The sequence below is a fragment of the Podarcis filfolensis genome (genome assembly GCF_964270895.1).
Source record: "Podarcis filfolensis genome assembly, chromosome: 1".
Lineage (NCBI taxonomy): Eukaryota > Metazoa > Chordata > Lepidosauria > Squamata > Lacertidae > Podarcis > Podarcis filfolensis.
The window spans coordinates 9,688,577-9,707,157 of NC_139604.1; the positions used below are offsets into that span (position 1 = coordinate 9,688,577).

Below are 18,581 nucleotides of genomic sequence, written 5' to 3' on the forward strand. Positions count from 1 at the left end.
TGGACAGGACACTTCCAGCCGTGTTTGTGAGTTACCATCTGCCATCCCTGCTGAACAACAGATTGGCTAAAGAGAATTGTTTGCACAGCCCCTGTTTGCACACGGAGCGCCCCACCTTGCAATCCAGCCGAGGTGCCCCTGCAGATGTTTGAATGCAGGCACAGTGCTTTGGGGCGACGAAAAAGGAGAGAGGCTAAACACACGTCCAATTTTATTTAATTGGCTGCAGACCCATTATATACAAACCTAATTTGACAATCAATTTTATGTACACGTTGAGCAAGCCTTTTAAAAAGGGTTAAATTACAAATCTGTAAATCTTACGAAGTGCAAATTTTAGAACATTTCCCACCATGCTGTACATCAGTTCCGTGTTAGCCAATATACATACATACAGACTTAAAATTATTAAACCTTACCGTCAAAAACACAGTGTATTATTTAACCTTAGAAGCACCCCCCCCCCAAAAAGAGGAAAGGTATTGCACAGACTAACAGAAATATTTGCTGTTGTTACACAAGGACTAGTTGAACCTAAATATATCAAAAACACGTCCACCCAAAATCTGAAGGCATTTTTGGCATTTAAAACCCATTTGTAATCAGAATTGCACTATCAGAATAATCAGTATGCGATTATCATTTGCCTGTATATATACATAAGGCTTAGTGTCCTGTTTCTATTTTAATTGTGGTGTTTTAAGCAAATGCAGAGGCACATGGTAAATTAATTTTTGTTTTCTGTTTAGAAAAATCGGTTTTAAATAGCAGCACAATTTCCAGGGCAGGTTGCTAATTAACAAAGCTGGGATATTCAAAACGGCCGTTGAGCAGTACAAGAACATCCTCCGTATTCTTTTTCCTTGTAGCATCGCGGTGGGGAAGAACATGCATGTCTGTAGCCAAGCAAGAGGGGATTGGGGAAAGCCAACAACAAAATGGCAAAATGGCCCTGCCCCTCTCGTGTCAACAATGATCATTAGTTTCCCTACATGCTCTTGCACGGTGCTGCCAGATTTCGGGAAAATGCCATTATTGCTGCTTTCAAAGCTCTGTTTAGTGTTCTCAAAGTGAAGACTTTTTGTTGACATGCTACGAAGTGGCATGAGGAACCTGAATGCTTCTGTACAGGAGTTTACAGAGAAGCCAGCAAAGCATTTGGTTTCCTGGTATGACCCATGCCACTGGGGTAGCACATGGCACAGACCTGGCAGTTACAGCGCACGTGGGGAACCTGAAATCGCACACCCGTCATATAACCCTAAGCCAAACCGCGACTGCAAGAGAAGATGTTGAAATGGCAGTATTCTCCATAAGAAGAGCAGCTTCTTCTTCTCCTAAGCGTAGTACTGCCCTACCCTTAAGCTAAGCCAGACATAACACAAACTCGGCCCTCCAGATGTTCTGGGACTACAAATCCCATCATCCCTGACCACTGGTCCTGTTAGCTAGGGATCATGGGAGTTGTAGTCCCAAAACATCTAGAGGGCCGAGTCTGCCTATGCCTGAGCTAAGCCATGGTTTGGCATAGGATCACTTCTGAAACCAGGCTTCCATTCTCTGAATGGAAGCGTAGTTGAAGGCGTGAAAGGACTCAGTCTATAAGCACCACTCGGCTGTGGAGGGAAGTTCTACACAGATCGAAGACGGATAAATTTCCATGTGCCCAATATTTCCATTGACCCACAGCCAACATGATGCCTTCAAGGCATTGTTGGACTGCAACTCCCATCATTCCCCAACCATTGGCAACAGTGACCGGGTCTGATGGCAATGCGTCCAACGACATTGTGAGGCCACCATGTTGGCTTTCCGTAATTATTTTCTTCAACAGTCAGAAGACTCATAAGTTACTCAGCGTTTTGCTGGGACGCCTTCCAAATATCACTGGAGAAAGAACAAGCATGTGAACAGTTCCCACAATTTCTCTAGTTTGCTCCCCTGAATTCGTCTTTGTTCACCAGCCTGACATTTCTTTATAGTTATTAAAAAAAATAAAAATCCAAAATAACCATCAACATTATGCCCCCAAACAATACACTGTAGAAACCCACCCGTAACCGCATAATTACATCACCTAGTTTTTTGAATTAAAAAAAGAAAAGGTGACTCATTGCAGAATATTGATCAATACTCCTTCACTTTTAAATTTTAATGAACCAGTTTCACATTCATAAATGTTTCAACGCTTCCAGATTATCTTTGGTATTGCTACAATAACGACTGCTTTCATTTTAACTTGCTCCCACCTTGTATAAGCACATTCTCAATTTCAGCCGTGTGTGAAAATTGCTTTAATCCCTGAAATCCCAGTTGATCCCTATAATAAGCAGCAAAGTTATTTCCAATCAGAATTTCTACACACCCGAGCCAGATTTATTAAAACAAACCCACTAAATCCTTTTTTTAAATAACCTTTGTTAAAGAGCACAATACAAGAGCATTGATCCTTTAAATAAATAAATCAGAAGACATGGGAAACCTGTGGCCTGCAGAGATGTTGCTGGACTAAAAACTCCTATCATCCTGGATCTTTGGCTGTGCTGACTGGGGTTGGGAGTTGAACAAAATCTGGCAGGCCAAAGGCTCTTCATCCCGGAAACAAATTACCCAATTTCCAAAGACATCTGCACAAAAGTCAAGGAATAAACTGAAAATTGCTTGTATTTCTCATGTAGTTCAACATCTTTCCAGCTTGGAAAGAAATTTGAGCAAAGTGATCCACTCACTTCAACCAGTTTTGCACAGTCTGTTGGAGCGTGATAATAAAATAACAACTTATTGACCGGTTCCATAAAAGACCGTGTTTTAAACGATACTCTTCCAACAAGCAAGCGAGCAAAGCCCTACAACGTATTGCAACAACAACAACAACTTAAGACTTTGCCCTAGAGGTCAAAATTTCCCCAAATTCAGGTCTAAAACCAAGGCCTCTGGCTTTAACCATCAAAGAACGCTCTGGGATCCCAAACAAACAGATCTTTCAGCTCTCACCCAAAACTATGGCGTTCCATGCGTAGGAAACCGTGGCTCCCACGTGGTCCAAAGAAATAACGAAAATGCAGGTGGCGCTTAGATTCTCCCATTTACTTCTGCTGTATCTGAAATGTCCTTCGAAAAAGACACGTTAGCATACCGCAGCCTTGTGCACAACCATCTCTTCCTCGTTACCAAAGGACCGGAAACAATAGCAAATTGCTGATCACTTTTGGGAGTGTGCAGGTGGGTTTCAGCCATGCACAACTCCCCGCTGCTGGAGACAGCATCTCTGCACACCACACTAAGCACTGTTTGCATGCGCTGGACCTGGAATCGCCATCCCTTTGTGTAAAAATCTGCTATTGTGCAAAAAGGACTGCAATTGCTGGATCAGGTGCCTAGATATTGCACGTTTTCTTTTCAGAATGACCCTACCTCTCAAGTTTAATTTCCAGCGGCATGTAACGGTTCAGAGTCCACATTCTTTTTTAACGTACTGACAATCCAACGCACGACATCCAAACTGGACGACAGAGGCACCGCCTGAAGAATAGTTCCCAGCTGCTTGATACGATTCTGACGTCAATTGCAGAATTCAACTGAAGAGCACACGGAAAACTCTCCCCACCCCACAAGCTGAGTCTGAATAATTTTCATTTTTAGATTTCTGGAACTATGGAAGCTTTGGAGGTGAAACAAGGAAGTCTGTTTGTCTTATAACGGACAGGAAATTTAGAGGCATTGGTTAAGATCCAAAAGACTGCCCATGTCCTGCTCAGGTATTAAATTGGATCTTCTGTTTCTTTTTTGGGCAACACTCCCTGCTCTCCCAAGGCCAATTTTTAAACAACAAGCTAGTTCACAGAATGGGGCAGCGACAAACTAGCTATGCACATACCCATTTGCTTGTGCACAAGTAAATGAATTTACTGGATCACAACCTATATAAATATATATTATGTTACAGTCAATGTCAATGGTTTGGTGATGCGGACAATCACATAACCCAGACAAATTTGGCAAGTGTTCAAAAGCTTTTATACCAGTGAATGCTGACCTCAGAATATTTGTCCGCATTCACTGGCATGTATGCAAAAGGCTTATAGAAATCAATTTTTCAGATATTCAGCGAACTTACCCATGATTGCCATCATTATCCTGCGAATGTCAGTTAAGTGTCAAACACACACATATATGTACAAACAAACATTACACACAAATATACACATATGAACATATGAATGCATACATATCTCTCACAAACAATTCATTTGCTTAAATAATATCGAATCAGCTTATCTCGCCCAATTCTAACATATTAACACAATTACAAAAATGACATGTGCTATAGGCTTATTCCCCATATCTGCTGTGGAAACTGTGCTGTCGCTTCAAACGTAACTGAGCAAGTTGAAAGATACGATTGGAAAATAATCAGAAGATTAAATAAATGTGTGGAATTCCCCAAGAGGAGGCAGCAGCAGAAATCACATGGAATCTTGCGTGTTATATTCAGTCTCTCCTGATGAAATCTGGCTGATGCGTTTGCTTGAACCCCACAACTTTCGGGAGAGCTGTCCCACACGCATCTGTTTCGGGTAATTGAGAGAAACAAAAAGAAGGGGAGGGAGCGGATAAGGGGAATAAATTAAATAAAAACTTCAGGAGATTCTGGAAAAGCACAGACAGCACAAGATATAGCTCACGCGAACACACACACACACAAAACAAAACATAATGGGCAATTTATTCCTAAAATAATTCAGCGCTTGGACAATTTTAGGGCACACAAATAAGCAAAGCAACATGGATGTCTGTCTTGTGCTTTCTGACTGTTATGGGGCCTTAATGTCAAGTGGTTTTATAAGAACTCTGGCCTTCCTTTAAAATCAGAGAAAAAATGGAATTTAGATCTCTGGCTTTGTGGTGTTGGTTGTTGGTTTGGTGTTTTTAATAAGCACAGTTTTTAAAAGTCCAGTGTAAGAGAAGAAAATCAGTTTTAAGTTTTTGCTAGGGAACAAGTCTCATGGAACACAATGGGGCTCACTTTCATTCCAAACAAGCAGAGGACAGAAATGCAGCTAGCAAAATGCTACGCTTTAGCAGGAAAACTAAAACGCTTGACAATGAATCAGAAGGAAGACGATTCTGCACAGCAAAAATAAGATCATTCATTGCACCAAATCTGTACACATTTAAATTGCTCAGGTGAAATAATTAGTGCAAGAATCACTATTAAAAAAACATGTAAGGTATATTGACATAAATACATAAAAGTTAAAGCCTATGCTGACATATGTATGGCCCAATCATGCTGGTGAGGTTAAAGGCAGATCAATATCTGTGGTCTCAACAGCACACACTAGATTGGAATCAGATATGCCCTTCTGCAAACAGATTTATCCCTTCACAGTTTGCAGAACAGGCTAAGATCCTGCAGAGATTTCCAGTCATGGAAGCAACTTTTGCTAATCCCTCCAAGCCCCCTCTAGTGTTCTGCCTTCCAGAGCAGCTTTTTGTGGGGCCCAGCAATTACCTAATCAATACAATATAACATACGAGAAAGGAATACTGCTAGTGCAATGTTTGGTTGCCTTTGACTTCAGCAAACCAATGGCTCAGGCACAGGTTTAAGTTAGGACCAGAGGCAAGCGGTGCAAAACATTTCAGAAATCTGTGGAGTGCTCAAACCGTGTGACGCTTGAGATAGGAAAACAAACTGCAGAGCTTTTTTCACATGATCTTCAGGAATCAATCGGAGATAGTTATCAGTTACTTCCTAGAATCTTCTGGAGATGTTAGTCCAGAGGTTTGCTTGATTTAGGAATGCCCTATTAGGCATCACTGTGAAATTAGAAGGAATTCTCTCAAACTCAATGCAATGTGGCATTCTCCACTGGTCCACAAAGCTTATGTCAGCATCTTTCCTCAATGGCACCGAAATACTTTGGTGCAGTTGTGTTTAAAAAAAAAAAAGTTCGGTAAGACCCTGTTTTTGTGCAGTGCCTGATGAACGCTATACAAGTGATACTTGAATACAGCAGCTTAAGAGCCATCCCAGAACAAAATAGCAGCATTTGCCCTTTTCTTAACTCTAACGGGCAAGGATAAGGTGGTGCTTATAAATATAGCTTTCAAGGTCAAACCCAAATGCAGTAAAGCCAAAACAAAGAAAAATCTGCAGTTCATCCTTGTCTGTTCAGTGTTCTTCCGAAATCAAATTCCGTAACTTGCAAACAGGAGTGCCGCATTAGTGTTTAGAATGAAATGTTATACAGCAGGCAAGTTCAGTTCAGACAGTTTCCCGATCTAGCAAGCAGCAGAAAGTTGTAATCTCAGCTATAGTAAAACCTCTATTTTAGTCCACCTGATTCTGCCCCAGCTCCCAATGTACTGTTCCCTTCTACGCTCTTGTTTCCAGCAGAAGACCTTTTGGAAAGAAACGGCAAGAACATCTCGAAAACTATTTCTTCCATTCGGAAAGCTCAAGCTTGCTGAGACGTTTGCCCTGCCAGAGAGGCGACCTCTTGCCCAGCTGGAAAGCAGAAATAAGTGAGCTGCCCACCGTTCGGTAGATAAAGTTCCTGAGGGTAGGTTTTACCTCTGCCGGTTTCCCGACGCCGATGATGATCAACTTGCCGTCCTCGAGGCCCACCAGAATATGGCTGGACTCTTTGGTCACAGAGACACAGCGTATCGGCAGCCGCATGGCCAACGGGGAGGTGCTGGGGCTGAGGCTGAAATAAATGGAAACAGAACAGCCCGGTTAGAAATGCGCCAAAGGTATATTTTAGATGAGGATGTCTGGATACAGGGAGAATATTCTACAGCAAACCTTTTTAGAACTAAAATACCCAGCAGATGAAGTTAGACAACAGATCAACAGAGCCAGACAGATACCCAGAGAGAACTTGCTGCAAGACAGACCCAAAAAAGAAAATAACAGAACACCTCTAGTCATCACATACAGCTCCCAAGTTAAAACAGTACAACACATCATCAGAGATCTACAACCTCTCCTGGACAATGACAGTTCTCTTTCTCAAGCTCTGGGAGGAAGACCTTTCATTGCCTACAGACAGCCACCCAATCTTAAACAACTCCTAACCCACAATAATACTACAACCAGACGTAACACGGACACTGGCACCAGAGCCTGCAATAAACCCAGATGCCAACTTCGCTGCCACATACACCCAGACAACACCATTACTGGCCCCAACAACATCACACATACCATCTCGGGACTATTTAATTGCTCATCGTCTAACATTGTATATGCCATCAAATGCCAACAGTGTCCTTCAGCTCTCTATATTGGACAAACAGGCCAAACCTTACGCCAAAGAATAAATGGACATAAATCGGACATCAAGAATCACAAGACAGAGAAACCAGTAGGAGAACACTTCAATCTCCCAGGACATTCTATACAAGATCTCAAAGTAGCTGTATTACTACAAAGGAATTTCAGAAATAGACTGGAAAGAGAAGCTGCTGAATTGCAACTCATTTCCAAACTTAAAACCATGGAGAGACCTGGTCTGAACAAAGACATTGGATTCTTATCTCATTATACATGACAAAGCCATTTTTCACCTTCTCACCCCTTGCTTTTTCCTGTAAGACCTATTGCAGTCGTTAAGAGTCGTCAACAGGCTCATCACAGCTATCTGCCAATCACCCATTCCCACCACCCTTCTGAGTAATACCCCTCCCCACCTTCTCACTATATAGAAGGATCTGGCAACTTCTGTTTCAGTGTATCTGAAGAAGTGTGCATGCACACAAAAGCTCATACCAAGAACTAACTTAGTTGGTCTTTAAGGTGCTACTGGAAGGGAAATTTTTTTTTTGTTTTGACTATGGCAGACCAACACGGCTACCTATCTGTAGGGAGAATATTGACAGTGACTGGTACCCCTTATGGTAGTGGGAGGTCCAACGTCAGAAAGGACGAAGATGGTTACAAAGCGGGGGGGGGGGGGACCTTTTGACATATATTTGCATATCTGTCACATATTTGCATATGTGACAACGGCAACTAGAACTCTATACGCACTGAAACGGAAAGAAGAGAAGCTTTCCTTTTGGGAATTATAGGGATAAAGGTAAAGGGACCCCTGACCATTAGGTCCAGTTGTGGCCGACTCTGGGGTTGCGGCTCTCATCTCGCTTTATTGACCGAGGGAGCCGGCGTACAGCTTCTGAGTCATGTGGCCAGCATGACTAAGCCGCTTCTGGCAAACCAGAGCAGTGCACGGAAACGCCGTTTACCTTCCCGCCAGCAAATAGTAAGAAAACCCTTAATTTATTTCGGCGGCCCCGAGGGCTGGGATTGTGGCTAAGCAAACGTCAACAGTTGGTTCACGGTTAAACTTTTAAGTCGAGAACCAAGGAACGCTGGGCAGTTGGCAGCCCCAGCCATGGAAGCAGCTTCAGTTGAAGTACCGTATTTTTCGCTCTATAAGACGCACCAGACCACAAGACGCACCTAGTTTTTGGAGGAGGAAAACAAGAAAAAAATAATTCTGAATCTCAGAAGCCAGAAGAGCGAAAGCAGCAATCCCTCTTGCTGCTCTGGCTTCTAGGATAGCTGTGCAGCCTGCATTCGCTCCATAAGACGCACAGACATCTCCCCATCCTTTTTAGGGGGGGGGGTGAGTCTTATAGAGCAAAAAATACGGTACTTCCTGCCCCTCCCAACCGTTCTCGTTACCTGTGGAGATCTCGTATGGATAGAAATCCCTGTAGGCTCCCCATGACAATATATTCCCCAGCCAGGCACAGATCCGACACGTCCTCTTTCAGGCTCTCGGAGCCCAAATACCTTCCATTCACAGAATAGAGATGTAGTGCATTTTTATCCTGAGAAAAACAAAGCAGAACTGATTGCAGGAGACTGCATAATGAAGGCATTTCTTCAGAACAGAGGCAGATAAATGCTGTGAGAAAGAAAGAGGCAGAGAGACAGAGAGAAAAGCGAACCTTTTGCTCACACCAGCCTGCGGCAATTTTAAATTGTGCTTCTTTTTTAAAAACATAATTTTGATTCATTTTGTGTTTTACAATTTCAGATAACCGTTTTGCATCCTTAAGGTATCAATGACTTCCCTTCTTCTCTTTCCATGGTTCATTCTGCATATCTTGTATCCCTGCATATTTTACAACAGCTGTACCAATCGGTTTTCCTTTATTCCATCCATCAAACATTATTTACACCGGTGAATTTATCTTAATGCTGCCGGTGTTTTCAGCTGTACACAATTATTTTCCATATATTCATTAAACATTTCCCCATCTTCTTTAAACGTATGTTCTTCTTGTTTTCTTATTCTATATGTTAAGTCTGCAAGTTGTGCATATTCTGTCAACTTAAGTTGCCAATTTTTCTGGGTTGGGACTCCGCTCATTTTCTTTTTGGGGGCTAACAAAACACGGGCCACAGTTGTTGCATACATAAATCACCTTTTCTGACACCTGAGAATTTCAGTCTGAGTTATCCCCAACAGAAAGGACCCTGTTTTTTGGGGGAAATAATTTGAAACATTTTTTCCCAATCCATTATAAATCATTTGCCAATACTCTTTTACCTTTTTACATGTCCACCACATATGAAAGAGCGATGTGGTGGTTTTAAAGGTTATGTTCTTACATAAATAAATAAACTTCAATTCGTGCTAGGTGTACTACACACTTTTGGGAGAATCTGAGCCCATAAGCTTAAGAAAGAAGGATATTATTATTATTATTATTATTATTATTATTATTATCATCATCATCATCATCATCATCATCACCATCATTATTATTACAGTCGTACCTTGGAAGTCAAACAGAATCTGTTCTGGAAGTCCGTTCTTCCAAAACGTTCGGAAACCAAATCACAGGTTCTGATTGGCTGCAGGAAGCTCCTGCAGCCAACCAGAAGCCGTGGAAGCCCCGCCAGACATTTGGGTTCCAAAAGAACGTTCGCAAACTGGAACAATCACTTCCGGCGTTCGGGAGCCAAAACGTCCGAATTCCAGGGCATTTGACAACCACGGTATGACTATATTATTTAATCCAAAGGTATCAGGATGGTTCACAATACAGTCATACCTTGGGTTGTAGTAGCTTCAGGATGAATATTTTCAGGTTGCGCTCCACGGCGGCCCGGAAATAATGGAGCGCGTTACTTCTGGGTTTCGCTGCTCGCGCATGCGCTCAAAATGATGTCACGCACATGCGCGGAAGCAGCGAAACGCGATCCGCGCATGCGCAGACACGCAATCGCGTGTTACGTTTACTTCGGGATGCGAACAGGGATCTGGAACAGATCCTGTTCGTATCCAGACGTATCACTGTATAAAAGTAGGTTAGGAGGGTGGCAAGCTGGGGGGGGGGAAGGTAAGAATTGGCCTAAGAGTGCCCAGTTGACTTAAGAAGTACCACTGATTCCCTCTCCAAACCCCACCCTAGCCTGGAAGCAAAATAAAACAAGACACATGCATCTAGGCCTTTGTGAGTCTGGCTGTCCCCATACCTTGAGAGTTGTCTTTCCTTCTACACTGGTGTGGACGACTATATGTCCTTCCCAGGAGACAGCAAGATTTGGGACAGTGAGCGAGAGAGCTCTCTCGCAGGGCGGCCGCAGAGTCTTCACATACTGACCTTTCCGAATCGTATGCACAATCACAGTGCCGTCCTGTTCAGAAGGGAGAAAGAAAAAGCCACGCATTCAAAAAGGGTTCTAAGACGTTAACAACAACAACAACAACAATTTATTTATACCCCGCCCATCCGGCTGGGTTTCCTCAACCACTCTGGGCGGCTCCCAACAGAATATTAAAAGCACAGTAAAATGTCAAACGTTAAAAACTTCCCTAAATAGGACTGCCTTCAGATGTCTTCTAAAAGTCAGATAGTTGTTTATTTCCTTAACATCAGGGCGTTCCATAGGGCGGGCGCCACTACCGAGAAGGCCCTCTGCCTGGTTCCCTGTAACCTCACTTCTCGCAGCGAGGGAACCGCCAGAAGGCCCTCGGCGCTGGACCTCAGCGTCTGGGCTGAACGATTGGGGTGGAGACGCTCCTTCAAGTTTCAATGTATTTTTTTTAAGCATATGTGGAACCATGTGAAGCATTCTGCATGACAGCAGTACAGACAGGGGTGTTTTAAAACTCAGTTTAAAACAGGGGTGTTTTGAACTGAGAATCCCAGTGATGAGAGCGGCTCTGTTAGAAATAGAGCGACACACACAAAATGGACACACAGGGGAGGCAGTGTAGGCTGGTCCAATAATGGGGTACAGCCCCACCATCCTTAACGTGCCCCTGCCCATGGACCTGCCTGCCCTCCTGCCTGCCTTATAACCCGTCCAGGGGGCGGCATCCTTTCTCAGCAGTCTCAGCCCTTGTAGAACACATCAGGGTGGAAGATGGGGACAAAATCAGCATCAGTTGCCTTTCCCCATCTTCTGCTCTGGCTCCACCTAAGGTAAAGGTAAAGGTACCCCTGCCCGTACGGGCCAGTCGTGACTGACTTAAGAGGCCGGGGGCCAGCACTGTCCGAAGACACTTCCAGGTCATGTGGCCAGCATGACTAAGCTGCTTCTGGCGAACCAGAGCAGCACACGGAAACACCGTTTACCTTCCCGCTGTAAAGTGGTACCTATTTATCTACTTGCACTTAAGGGTGCTTTCGAACTGCTAGGTGGGCAGGAGCTGGGACCGAACGACGGGAGCTCACCCCGCCGCGGGGATTCGAACCGCCGACCATACGATCAGCAAGTCCTAGGCGCTGAGGTTTTACCCACAGCGCCACCCGCGTCCCTTCTGGCTCCACCTATACAGTATCAATTAATTGCTTGGCTTATCATTTGACAGGTTTGGAGCCGTTTTGGGTTTTCCCTGATCTGCAATGTGTGTGCATGTTTTAATTCTACATTTTTATTTTGTCAGATACACTGGGTTTCCTTCTCCACCCTTCACTTTAAAAGAGAGGAGGAGGAGAAGGAACGATTTTGGAAATAAATATGAAAGCAAAAGCAAAAAACAAAATCCTAAGACCCAATGCCAAGGACGTCACATACATATAAATATAAATATAAATATAAATAATATAAATATAAATATAAATATAAATATAAATATAAATATAAATATAAATATAAATATACGTACACACGCACACACACACACAAACATACTGCTATTTTAAAAATTCATTTAATCAACTTTAAAATATCAATGACTTCCCTTCTTCTCTTTCCATGGTTCATTTCGCATAACATAAATCCCTGCATATTTTATATAAACTAAACCATTCAGCATTCCATTATTACATCCATCAAAACTTATTTACACTGTTTGAATTTATCTTAATGCTGCCACCATTTCCAAACGTACACCATTTCCCCCCATATACTCAATAAATATTTCCCAATCTTCTTTAAACGTCCCTTCCCTTTAAAGGACGTCACATTTTGAACATGCAACGGTACAATCCTGTACATATGTAGAATTAAGTCTGTGTTCATTGGTACTTATTCCCAGATTAAGTCTGCCTAGCAGCAGTGCAGCCTAAAAACACAACTCGCGAGCGTAAATGCAAGGGGTAACTACGAAGCACATGAACGAGGTCGCCCAAGACTTGAGAATTAAATCACGGGACGGTTATTTGCTTTCAGTGTTGGGGAAATAGCAAGCAAACTCACCCTGCCCCCTGACACAGCCATGTCCAGTTCTGTACTGATGCCAACACAAGAAACTTCATTGGTGTGTCCATACAGAATCTGCAATGGTTTAGATGCCAGGCCTACAGGAACGCCTCCCTGGTGTAAATAACAATAATATATATTTTAACCATACAGAAGGCCCTTTCAAAACATCAATGCGCTTAGATGCAACTAACAAAGCAATTTCTCACAAAATCAATGTACAGAAAATGATTGCAACATATAATCCTGGTAAGAGTCATGTTTTGAATCAGACTACTGCTGGTATATACAGTGGAACCTCTATTTGCGACCATAATCCGTTCCAGAGGTCCGTCCAGAGGTCGAAACAGGTCGCTGGGAGAGGCGCCGTTGTGCGCATGTGGGAACGGCGGCCACCGCTCCTGCGCATGCGCGAACGGCAGCCCACCCGCAGGTTACTTCCAGGTTTGCCGTGGTCGCGACTTGGAACAACAGTAAGAAGAGGCGATGGTAAACAGAGGTTCAATTGTATTCACAAAATGCAAGTCCAGGCAGATTTGAATACACAGCCACAGACCCGTGTAATACCATACACACCAAAATACCTTGGAAAGTGTTTTAGCCAATGCTAATAATAATAATAATAATAATAATAATAATAATAATAATAATAATAATTTATTTATATCCCGCCCTTCCACAGCCAAAGCGGCTAACAACAATAAAATAAGACAACATTCTAAAATCATTTCATTATAAAATTAATTCAAATCAAATTAATGGCAACCATTGGGCTAGAACCATTGGATTACAGAAGGAGGGGGTCAGACTGTGCCTTGGCCAAAGGCCTGGTGGAACAGCTCTGTCTTGCAGGCCCTGCTGAAAGATATCAAGTCCCGCAGGGCCCTAGTCTCTTCTGACAGAGCGTTCCACCAGATCGGAGCCACAGCCGAAAAAGCCCTGGCTCTGGTTGAGGCCAGCCTAACCTCCCTGTGGCCCAGGACCTCCAAGATGTTTTTGTTTGAAGACCGTAAGGTCCTCTGTGGGACATACCAGGAGAGGCGGTCCCGTAGGTACGAGGGTCCTAGGCCGTATAGGGCTTTAAAGGTTAAAACCAGCACCTTAAACCTGATCCTGTACTCCACTGGGAGCCAGTGCAGCTGGTATAGCTCCGGGTGAATGTGATCTCGCAGCGAGGACCCCGTAAGGGGACTCGCAGCGGCATTCTGCCCCCACTGGGGTTTCTGAGTCAGTCTCAAGGGCAGCCCCACATAGAGTGAGTTACAATAAAAACAGTGTGGTTTTGCCCTTAGGCCCGGGGGAATCACTCATTTCTCTGTGAAAACGTGATTTAAAATAAAATAAAATAGATCATCATTTTAAAAAATCAACACAGCCTTGTGAAGCAGCTACCACACTCCTAAAAAAGCTGGAGTACTCAGAACGGGGTAAACTATTTTAAAGTGGGGTTTTACCGATATTAGTAAATATCAGTAAAACTACGACTCTGTGGTATAAACGATGTGTTGTTTTCTGTGATGGTTTCTCTATCGACTTCCTTGAGGCTGGAGGAAGAAGGGAATATCGGAATCTTGAATAAAAATAAACGAAGGAACTGTGAGTCACACTCCTTAAGGGATCCTTCAGACCCAATTCGGAATATAGGGCAGCGGGCAACATTTTGTCACATTTACAATTGCTTGTTCCTTGCAGGAAGCCTCAAAAGTGTGAACAAGAGATTTGCACCTTCAATGTGCAGCAGAACGCTCCGAGGAGTTAACAGCCAATCTTAAGAAAGAGGTTTTTTGGCACCTTAACATGAGCTTTCAAGCACCAGAGCCTATTTTGTCAGCCATTATCCCAATGGCTTGCTGGCACACGTCCATCGCAGAGCCCCAAGTTGCTCCTGTACATTTTGCACATTTTTCCATAATTCAGCAACCACAGAAAGCATGAGTTGGCTCTTAAGACAATCACACCTCAAGGTCACAACACTTCTCCAACCCTTCCCAACCCATTGCTGGTTGCCGAAGCTAACTTACCTGCTGAACAACTTGCCATATCATACAAGTGGTGTCCCTTGAGCCCGAAATTAAATGGATTCCGCAGAAATCCATAGCCAGGCATGTCACTATATCTGAACAGAGAAGGACAGCGATTAGCTGAGGACAGCAAGATACGTTCCCAACTTTCAAAATGCAATTTAAAAGGGACTGCGGCGTGCCAGCTTCTACAAAAACAGGTGTGTGATTCTGCGCTGCAAAGCAGCCAGCTGGAAGAATGGTTTAGCGGCAAGTGAAGGGTGTCAGCCAGACTCTAAATAAGAATGGATGTGCCTATCCGAGAAAATGAGGATAATCAGGAATGGAAATGATGATGGAACAGGAGTGGGAAACCTGATTGTATTAATATTATTGTATTGTATTAAATTGTATTACTGTATTTTCGCTCTATAAGACGCACCTGACCACAAGACGCACTTGGTTTTTTGGAGGAGGAAAACGAGAAAAAAAATATTCTGAATCTCAGAAGCCAGAACAGCAAGAGGGATCGCTGCGCAATGAAAGCAGCGATCCCTCTTGCTGTTCTGGCTTCTGGGATAGCTGCGCAGCCTGCATTCACTCCATAAGACGCACACACATTTCCCCTTACTTTTTAGGAGGGGAAAAGTGAGTCTTATAGAGCAAAAAATACGGTAATTTAACTTGTTTTGAGTTGATTTGTAATAATTTGGAAAATCAATAAAAATAAATTGGGCAGGGGGGAGAGAAGACAGGGAGACCAATGCCTTGGTGGGTTATCTGGGCTCCAAATCATCCAATGAGATTAGCAGGATCACTTTGGGAAGCAGAACTACTATTGCACCAAAGCAACAGAGATAGCTCTAATTCTCTGCGCTGGGGGGAGGGGGAATCCATTCCATAAGGGACTTCCTTTTGCATTTCTAGTTTGTGCACGACTCTTGCTAATTGATCAAAGCAACATACTGAAGTACCCATTTCTCCATCTCATAGCCATCAACTGTCCTTTATTTGGCGAGAAAGTCCCTTATCCCAGCACCGTGTCCCGCTGCTGTCCCTTATTGATGATATCCCTTAAATTTCCCGGGTTTCAAAGGAAGCAGCTCCTCTCCCTCCCTCCCTGCCGGCCAGGGAGGAGGGAGGCTCCAACTGTGTTGCTTGGCTGCGTTGCTCACCCAATAAGGAGTCTAAGAACGACTGGGGGGTGGAGCTTGCATGCCTTGTGCCCATCAAATCGGCCGTGTTGCCTGGGGACTCGCCTTTGCTTAGCGCTTCCCAGCGGAGAGGTGACGGTGGTTTTCCTTGCTGCATCCCCTTTGCTGGGTTGCTGCGCTGTGGGAACCACCGCTTAAGGCTTTGTTTGGCTGCTGGCTGGGCTTTCTGCCTTTGGCTCGGAGGGGCTCAGAAGTTGAACATACCTGTGCTCTGAAAATCCCTTATTTTGGCTGCTGATCCCTTATTTCCGAGGCTGCTGGCCCCTTATTTTCAAATCTGTAAGTTGACAGCTATGCTCCCTCTCCCATTCCCCGTTATCAGAAATGACTTACCCATGTGCCTAATATGCTGTGCCATCAATTTCCCCTTCGTGAGTGACGTCACTCTGATGCTGTTGTCCCAATGGCCTCCACTAAATAGCAGCTTTGCATCGTGAGATGCTACAAACAACTTGGGTGTAATCTCCAGTCCTGGCGCAAAAGGACCACTCACGCTTCGTTGTGTTCTGCAAACAATTGGTTACGTTAAGGTCTGTGTTGCCTCCTCAAAGGCATTAATTTCCACTACTTACAATGCTCAGCTCAAATAACATAATTTCAAGATAAATATGAGTTCATTAAACTCACCCGCACAAATACAGAAAATGAAATAAAGCTATGCAAAAGACAGGGAAGCAATTTGTAATTTATCAAAATTCCCAAAGCTCATTGTGTATATTTAATCTCAGTAATGAGCATCATTATTCTCATACTAGCTAAAGGCCTTTTACTATGGCAGGTAGCAAGTGAGGAGATTTCACCCCTCCCATTGCAAGAATCTGCTGATGTTCTCTGCTGATTTTCCAGAGAGGAGGGGGCGGTTTCTGCTCGCTACTTATTCCGCTCCAGCCTCACATCAAAGGGAGAGACTGAGTGTTAGAGAGACTGAGTGTTATCTGTGTGTAGATAAGGTCGCTGCAGAAAGCAGCTGTTACACTCAGTGCAGTCCAGCATCTCCATTTAGCTCTGTATATAGTTTGTATAATAGTTGTAGATAGAATAAAAGTAGTTATTCTACAGAGCTGTTCTCTGAGTGATTTATACTCTGCTATACTCTGCTGTGCATGACTGTCTTCTGGAAGTGAATTCGGTGCTCACAGCTCTGAGTTGTGAGTCCACAGCACTTAGACCTGCTTCCTGCAGAATAAGGTCTCTGGAAGTGCTACCCCAGCTCGCCTGGCCCAGTCGGGGCTGTAGTGGTTGAGCCCAGTCGCTGGCACTGGCTCAAGGGCGATGCTGACAGCAAGGGGTGACTCTCTTATCAAAGTGACTAAGATAAGGGTGACCATGAAGAGCTGGCCATAGTTTGCTGGCTCAGACAAAATGGAAACTGTGGTTTGCCTCAAACCATGACTGGGAGTGGGAAGAATAACAGAAGGTGTGATCCCAAGGCTTCTCGTTGCTTATCCACATGGCTTGGCATTATGTCTGAACCACTCAAATACTTTCAAAGCTGGCGAGTTTCACAGCTGAGCATAGATCTGAGTAGAGGCTCTGAGACATTATGGTCCATGTTCTAACTACTGCATGACACCAGCTTTTAATACACATTTTTTCCCTCTGTACAGTGGTACGTCGGGTTACATACGCTTCAGCTTACATGCGCTTCAGGTTACATACGCTTCAGGTTACAGACTCTGCTAACCCAGAAATAGTGCTTCAGGTTAAGAACTTTGCTTCGGGATGAGAACAGAAATCGGGCGGTGGTGGCACGGCGGCAGCAGGAGGCCCCATTAGCTAAAGTGGTGCTTCAGGTTAAGAACTGTTTCAGGTTAAGTACGGACCTCCGGAACGAAAGTACTTAACCCAAGGTACCACTGCACCTACATCTGTGCTGTTTACAACCAAGGATAACACGTCAGACGTCTGACGAAAGTCCTCCTGAATCATGGCACGATAAAGACCAGAAAATGATCTTTATTCATATTTTACTCACTTGGGATTTGTCACAGTTTGATCTCTCAGGAAAGTGAAATAGTTGGAGATATTTCTGTCGTATGGCAGCCACCCATGAGTTCCAATGACGCAGTTCTGACTCACTGTTACCTTCAGGAGGATGTGCAGTGGGAGAAAGCAGAGAAACGATCAACGATTAAAGCAGTGCGTCTAACTAGCTACATTTATACAACGATCAATATCAAGGAGGAGAACAGCTGATTTTCCTTCTCTTCTTTCCCCTCCTACTTCCCCCCTTGTTTAGATTTTAGTAGTAGTAGCAGTAATAATAATAATAATAATAATAATAATAATAATAATAATAATATGAGGGTAGAGATGCATCTTTACTGCCATTTACTAGGCACTGTAATAATAATCTCATCTACTTGAAGAGAGTGAAAGTGCTTCAGACCAGGGCAAAATGAGCTCAGTTGAAAGAACACTCCATGTTTGTGGTTTTTCACAGTTATATAGGGCAACAGCATCAATATTATTATTATTATTATTAATTATATACCGCCCTATACCTGGGGGTCTCAGGGCAGTTCACAAAATAAAATCAAGATATAAAACCACAAAATACATAATAAAAATATAACAACAACCCAACAGCCCCCCCATAAAAAACCACACTCTAAAAGGGCATAGGATGTCAATCAGATCAAGCAAAGGCCTGGTTAAAAAGGAACGTTTTTGCCTGGCACCTAAAAG

The 18,581-nt window shown here is 43.5% G+C and overlaps 1 protein-coding gene across 4 annotated transcripts in view; it reads right to left on the bottom strand.

Moving 5' to 3' along the window:
• Positions 1-194: 194 nt before the first annotated feature.
• The window catches only part of NBEAL1 (neurobeachin like 1), a 147,214-nt gene continuing 128,827 nt past the window's right edge, over positions 195-18,581 (bottom strand). For 3 of the 4 annotated variants that reach the window (XM_083625751.1, XM_083625749.1, XM_083625750.1), the window contains 8 exons: positions 17,869-17,978; positions 16,227-16,399; positions 14,701-14,795; positions 12,677-12,793; positions 10,505-10,666; positions 8,699-8,847; positions 6,581-6,716; positions 195-4,568 (listed from right to left, as the gene is read on the bottom strand). In XM_083625751.1, coding sequence (XP_083481877.1) covers positions 4,467-4,568; positions 6,581-6,716; positions 8,699-8,847; positions 10,505-10,666; positions 12,677-12,793; positions 14,701-14,795; positions 16,227-16,399; positions 17,869-17,978 — 1,044 coding nt within the window. In that variant the 3' untranslated portion in view covers positions 195-4,466. The remainder of the gene's footprint in view (positions 4,569-6,580; positions 6,717-8,698; positions 8,848-10,504; positions 10,667-12,676; positions 12,794-14,700; positions 14,796-16,226; positions 16,400-17,868; positions 17,979-18,581) is intronic. The other variant, XR_014551175.1, reaches the window with a different exon arrangement.